General features: G+C 43.1%; 1 protein-coding gene across 1 annotated transcript; it reads left to right on the top strand.

Moving 5' to 3' along the window:
- Window positions 1–386: 386 nt before the first annotated feature.
- On the top strand, window positions 387–4,591 carry LOC103770003 (ankyrin repeat domain-containing protein 17-like). Its single transcript, XM_008937250.1, has 4 exons — window positions 387–629; window positions 1,971–2,146; window positions 2,532–2,696; window positions 4,002–4,591. The coding sequence occupies exons 2-4, from the start codon at window positions 1,997–1,999 to the stop codon at window positions 4,059–4,061; spliced, it is 375 nt and encodes a 124-aa protein (XP_008935498.1). The 5' UTR covers window positions 387–629; window positions 1,971–1,996; the 3' UTR covers window positions 4,062–4,591.
- Window positions 4,592–6,416: the final 1,825 nt, after the last annotated feature.

The following is a 6,416-nucleotide window of genomic DNA, read 5'->3' as shown; positions in this document are numbered from 1 at the left end:
GGAACCAACTCAACAACAATATGGTTTTATTTCAGCTGTGCTGTTGGATATGATCTTCAAATCCTGTGTTGCTGATATGCAGTAATGCTTAGTTAAGATTTTGAACAGTCAGTTGTCGTCGGTGGTGCTGTATGTCCAGTGGCTGAGCTGACAGGCTGTGATAATCATTTTCTGTAGGAGACTAAACTGATGGTGAATATTTCTCTGATATGAAAGTAAAATCATTGAAATTATCCTGAAGCTCTGCTGTGTGAGTCTGGAATTAACAAACTGCCCATTTTCACTTGTTTGAAGTATGGCTTGATATTAAAGGGTAGGTTTGTGGTGACTTGAGAAGATCTGGCTGCCATTGCTAAGTGCTCTTGTTGCTCTGCTTGCAGAATCTCCTGCTCAGTCGGTGTCCTCTGGAGTAAGAGCACCATCTCCCACCCCTTCAGCAGTGTCCTTGGGATCAGAAAAACCCAGTAATGTTTCTCAGGACAGAAAAGTTCCTGTTCCAATTGGGACTGAACGATCTGCACGTATTAGACAAACTGGAACTTCTACTCCATCTGTTATTGGAAGTAACTTAGCTGCTCCAGTGGGACATAGTGGGATCTGGTCCTTCGAAGGTATAGGTGGCAATCAAGGTATGTAGCATTGTTAGATGTCCCTGCACTTGCAGTATACCACAATATTGTGTTTTGGAGTTGAAGGACGATGCAGAAGCAAGTGTCGCAAAATGTAGGAGCACTCTTCCCACAGGAGTTGGAGCAGGGACTTCTGTTTGCCATCCTGCCCAGTCAGTTGTGTTTTAACAAGATCTCAGAAAATCTCCAGGGTTCTGAAACACTCTGGCTGTGAAGGTTGGTTATTCAAAGCAAGAAATAACAGCAAGAAATAAACCCACGGGGTTTACAGGGATGAGCTGTGTGAGGATCATTGCTTTTAGGAAGAAGGGAAATGAAGATGTCTCAAGAAAATTTGCTTTCTATTTATCAATAGATTGCTTTGTGTGGTAGGCGTTAATGTTCATCTATCATTTGTAGCCAAGATGGAGCTTTCTGTGCTGAGGACTGTGGAATTTAGATTTTTATGAATCCAATGAGAAATAAATGGGATGTATGCAAACCTTTTTTATACTTCACTAGCAGTCTTCTCCCAATCTGTGTAGTGAGAGGCTATTCATCATTAAGGCCACAGAAATGCAATATTTTTATTTGCATTGCCTAGGTGTGAAAAATGTCCTTTCTGTCTCTTTGCTTTCACAACGCTCCTTGCTTTTTACTTTCTTCAGTTCTTCCAACATTTTGATTTTCAGTTCAGAATGGGATTGGCTGTCCTCTTGCTGACTATTAGAATGGCTTCGGAAGTACTTCTGTATTCTTTTTTTGCCCCTCCAAATATGATTTCCTTATGTTTTATTTTAAAAACTTGGCTTTCTGCATGTCTGAGGCTTGAACTGTAGTAACAACACCAAGCTGCCTTTAATGAATTCATGTCATTAGACCATAAGCACACGTCTCCAGCTGGTCATATTCTGCTTTTGCTTTTCAAAAGTACTTCTCTGTCTCCTAGTTCATTAAATGATTCATGAAAGAATGGTAATGACGTGGAGCAAATAGTCTGCATGGCATACATACCCCTTTCATGGCAGCGAATGCACACGGTTTTGGAGGAGGAGGAGTTGGCACAAATGCCAGCTTTCCCTTTCAAATGAAGGAAGTTTGCGGAGGTGACGCTTTGGCTGAGTGAGGCTGTTCAAAACTCCTCGCGCTGGCTCAGGGTTGTTGCTGCAAGGTAACTCCACGTGCAGGTGCCGTTTCGGATATTCTCCATCCCACATGCCCCAGAGTTTGAGCGGGGGTTGGTGTGCAGGAGCTGCAGGCTGAGCAAATTCCATGTTCAGAAACGTTAGCGTATGGAACTGGAGGGTGGGAAATGGGTGATGGGCGAGTGTAATGCTGTTGCCATGTCTCCTGTGTGGTCAGACAAGGTGGATTGGTGTCACAGCGGGATGGGGAGCCACATGATCCACAGGCCCATGTCGGATCCAGGCGTGTTCTCACACCAAGCCATGGAGAGAGACAGCACGGGAATCGTAACGCCTTCCGGTACATTCCATCAGCCCGTTCCTGCAGGATACATGGACTTCCCAAAAGTCGGGGTAATGACGTTGTTGGGCTCGGAGCGCGCGGTCCTGCACAAGGCACACGAGCTTGTGGAGGTGTCTTGCCCTCTGGGGCTCAGCGTGTGTAAGCTGAGCCACTCCTGCCCCCTCACAGCACTGCAGAAGCCTACAGCCAGTAAAAAACCTTGTCTGTGATGTAATGAACACCTGCATAGAAAGGTTTTTCTTCAGTTGTGGTGCTTTGTTTGTACTTCAAGACTATTTCATACAATCCTAGACTGGTTTGCATTAGAAGAGACCTTTCAAGGTCATCTAGTTAGCCCCAGAGGCTGGATTCTTCAACACATATGCCCTTTTCTCGTGCTGGCTGTGCAGCAGCAGTATTGATGATCCCATACTGATTCTTTTTCCTCCCCTTTAGGGTATGCCTTTTTCTGTGTATGGGAATGCAATGATTCCTCCTGTAGCCCCCATCACAGATGGTACTGGAGGCCCAATATTCAACGGGCCTCATGCTGCTGACCCATCTTGGAACTCACTGATAAAGATGGTTTCGAATTCCACAGAAAATAGTGGGCCTCAGACGGTAATTTTTCAATTTTTATATTCACCATCTTATTTTAACTTAAACTGTGTGTTGCAGATAAAGTCCTGGAGAAGAGAGTTTTACACTGTATATTTTACTCAAAATGATCATGTTTTTTGTCTGTGGAGTTCCATGTTTGGGAAAACACAATTTGTTGTTGGGAGAAAAGACGTTTCTTTGCTGTTAGGTTTTCTTCCCTAAAAAGGTGCAAACAGCATTAGTTCTAAAGGGTTGTTGGTATGGTATCTTCACTGTGGTAGGAGTTCACATAGAATGGGAGTAAGTAGATCTTCTGTCTGCTGCTGTGATCTTGCCTGGATTACAGCAAGGTACAGGGATTATGTTCCCCTAAACCTCTTGTTGGTACTCAGCCAGCAACTAATATTATAACAGTTGATCAGTAGTTCTTGTTAAATTATATCCCATGTTTAATTATACAGTAGAGCTCTGTTACACTATCATTAAATAAAGATATTTCTGGACTTAATTTGTCTGGGAGCCATCCAAGCTACAAACAGCAGGTCCCACCTCTGGCAGACCGTGTGTGCCTGGCGGTCTGTTGTTTGGCCACGGTTCAGGTGCTGCTCTGAAGTGGCTCGTGACTGTTAGGAGCCAATTTCTGCCTCAGTGAGAAAACTGTCACCCGAAGAAGGCTCTGCTTTGTTATGCTTGGTGTTTCCCCAGAGCTGAGGTTGCTGGTTTGTGTTGGGGGAAAATAATTTGAGGTGCTAGAAGTCAAGTTCAAGTCTGAACTTGTGAATGTGAAGAGGAAAGTAATACCTTGCTCTGAAAGCTGGAGCTCCTCAAGCCCTGTCCTTGCAAATAATTCTGCACAGAGTGCTGTTAATTCTTTGTGACAGCAGAGCGGGCTTGTTTAGAAAGGGCACTTATTTCCCTGGGTCTAAAGGGATACATTTTCCCTGTGGAATAGTAAAATAAATATTTCATGAGTGTTGCTGCGATGAAGCCATAAATAGTGTTGGGTTTCTCTTTTTGATTTTGCTGTGAAGGTAAGCTGTCAGGCTGGGTGGAAGTGGAAAGGAGGACTAATACGGGCCCTTTGGCCAAGGTGAAAAAAAATACAGGCAAGAAAGATCAAAATCCTATTTCCTTCTTCCCTCACCTGAATCACAGCAGGATTAAACAAGCACTGACAGAACCTTGGTTTGGTTTGAGGATGGGTTGCCGTGCTGTCTGGTGTTGGGCTTTACTTGGGTGCAGTGAAAACCAAAAGCGTCCTCCTGACTTCTGACAGGCTTCAAGCAGTCCCAAAGCACAGCACTAAACACAGCTTTTCTCTTCCAGGTGTGGACTGGAACCTGGACACCTCACATGAACAGTGTGCATATGAACCAACTGGGCTGACTGGGATCAACTTGCAAGCCTTGAGATTCCTTTTCTCCTGGAGGAGAACACAAATGGCAGAAACAGTTTATGTGCTCCCAGATCATTCTACTGATGTGCTTGACTGAAGTGTGTAGGCTTTTTGCAGAAGAACTTACTAACTGACCTTTTTCTGTGAACATTGTGACCGCCCATTCCCCACCATCATACGTTTCAACTTAGTTAGCCTTTACTCCTTCCTTTCCTTTTTTTTTTTTTTTTTGACATAACTTTCTGTTGAAGCTGTTCTTTGGCTGGTTGGTTTTAGTACTGTAAACTGCTTCTGAGCAAACACAGAAATTTAGCAAAATTATGTAAACTTGATCCTGAAGTTTTAGAATGGCAAATAAATGTACAATTGTTTACATAACAAATGGCTAAGCAGAAAGTAAATTTCAATATGTCAGTATAGAGGCTCTACTTTATGTAGACTTAAATTAATGTGAGATATGTACCTTCATATTCAGAAATCTGGATGTTTCCTTCATACATTAAACTATTAATAAGCATAACTTTTCTACTTGTGTAATTTAAGTATCACAGAATCTCAATGTTAGGGGTTGGAAGTGACCACCAGAGATCATCAACACCAAGATGCAAAAAGGAAGGCAACTTAAAAATCAAATACTGAGTTACCCAGGTATTTATTACTATCTTATGCATTTTACAGCACTTGGCATAACGAGACCACTTAAATGAAAAAAAAAAAAAAAAAAAAAAAAAGGGGGCATTATCAGAGGTCTCTTTCCAAATGTGTCTTGGTTTTCTTTTGAGAAGACATAGATCAGTTGTAACCAGATATTAAGGCTTGTTTCCATTTTTCTCCCATGAAAGGCTTTTCAGCAAAAAGCACCTGAGAAAACAGCCTTTGGGTATGTTCAGAGTTGTCTCCACAGTGACCTCACCCACTTGCCTGGTGAGTGGGGTAAATGTATCACACTGCACCATCTATTAAAAATTGTTCTTAAAGTTGGGTTGATGCAGTGAGATCTGTTCTGTTCCACAAGTGCTCCCAGGGTGTCTGTCCCTCTGGGTCCTTGCTTTGCGTAGAAAAATAATTTCAGAACATTAATCCTTGGTGTCTGTTAGTTCAGGAATGAGAATTTTAAGTTGGAGGTTTAGCAGAGCTTCACTGGTGTCAACTGGCATTTTAAGAGTAAGTGGCAATTTATTTTCATGCAGGACAAGCAATGGCTGATGTGATCTGTTGCTGATTATTCTGCATGGTGGAAGGCCAGGGAAAGCTTTTTTGGGTTTGGTTTTGTTTAGCTGGGTTTTTGTTTTGTTTTTATTCCCCTTTTGTGTCACTTGGAGTCAACCCCTCTGTTGTAAGATGCATTGTAGTGAAGAAATACCATGAATAATTTAAATGGGGTGCAGTAAAGGCTGGAATTTAAGAAGTGGGTCTTGGTTAACCCACTGGCTGGGGTTAGACTAAGACAAAGTGCTATTTTAGTTTTCATTATGGTAACCCTTTGGAAGCCAGAAGAACAAAACAACCACTTCTCCAAAGAAACCTACTGCCTATTAAACAGTGTGATTATTTCTGAGATGTCCAGAAGGTTAGTGCATACTGTTGTTCATATGCATGTCCCCACTCCATGATGCTGCAAATAACAGGAAGCTCCTTTCCAGCTGTCTGATAACCTGAAATACACTGTAAAGAACTGGTGGTAGCAAAAGGGAGACGAAACTGAAAAAGTGCTAAGGAAAAGGATTGAAACTCCATTTTGGCACCCTCCTACTGCCCTTCCAGTCTTCTGTGTAACCTTTTGCCCTCTGTGAGAAGTTTTTTTGCTTAAAGCTTCAGTGCTATTTAGGGTTATTTGCATTGTTAAGATGCCTGTTTGGCATCAGGCTCCTTCAGTGAAATCTGGGGGGATTTGGAAATCTGTATGAGGCACATAATTATTTTTTCACTCAGATACTTTTTTAGGTATTTCAGATATAATGCTTTTGGCTGGATCAATTAAAAAAGGGACCTAGGACTCTGGTACATTATGTTTATTTAAGAAAAAGGAACAAAACTGCACGGAGAGGTTAGAACTGTGTATTGTGAGGATCCTCCCGAGGACATAGTGGAGCTGCCAGGAGCTGCAGGTGTGATCTAGGGGCTCTCTGTACTTCTCCTTGCCGCGGAATAGACAGGTAGACACCGCTCACAACCCGCCAGGAGCCACAGCGGTTTGCAACGACCTCGCCGTTGCTAACTGGAGTTGTTAAGTGCCTGGAAGCACCTCTTGCCGCCCTTGCCCTTCCTTTTGCCCTCAGTTAAGATGGCCGCGGTGGGACCGCGTGTGGGCTGCGCACTGTGCGCAGGCCCGCCCTCCCCCCCGC

This window comes from Merops nubicus, unplaced genomic scaffold, assembly GCF_000691845.1.
Source record: "Merops nubicus isolate BGI_N331 unplaced genomic scaffold, ASM69184v1 scaffold43193, whole genome shotgun sequence".
NCBI lineage: Eukaryota > Metazoa > Chordata > Aves > Coraciiformes > Meropidae > Merops > Merops nubicus.
This window is presented reverse-complemented; position numbering and strand designations above follow the sequence as displayed.

Coding starts and splice junctions, on each gene's coding strand:
- LOC103770003 (XM_008937250.1), top strand. CDS start 1,997: ATGGGGAGCCACATGATCCACAGGCCCATGTCGGATCCAGGCGTGTTC. Junction 2,147..2,531: donor TGGACTTCCCAAAAGTCGGG/GTAATGACGTTG, acceptor CCTCCCCTTTAG/GGTATGCCTTTTTCTGTGTA. Junction 2,697..4,001: donor AAAATAGTGGGCCTCAGACG/GTAATTTTTCAA, acceptor TTTCTCTTCCAG/GTGTGGACTGGAACCTGGAC.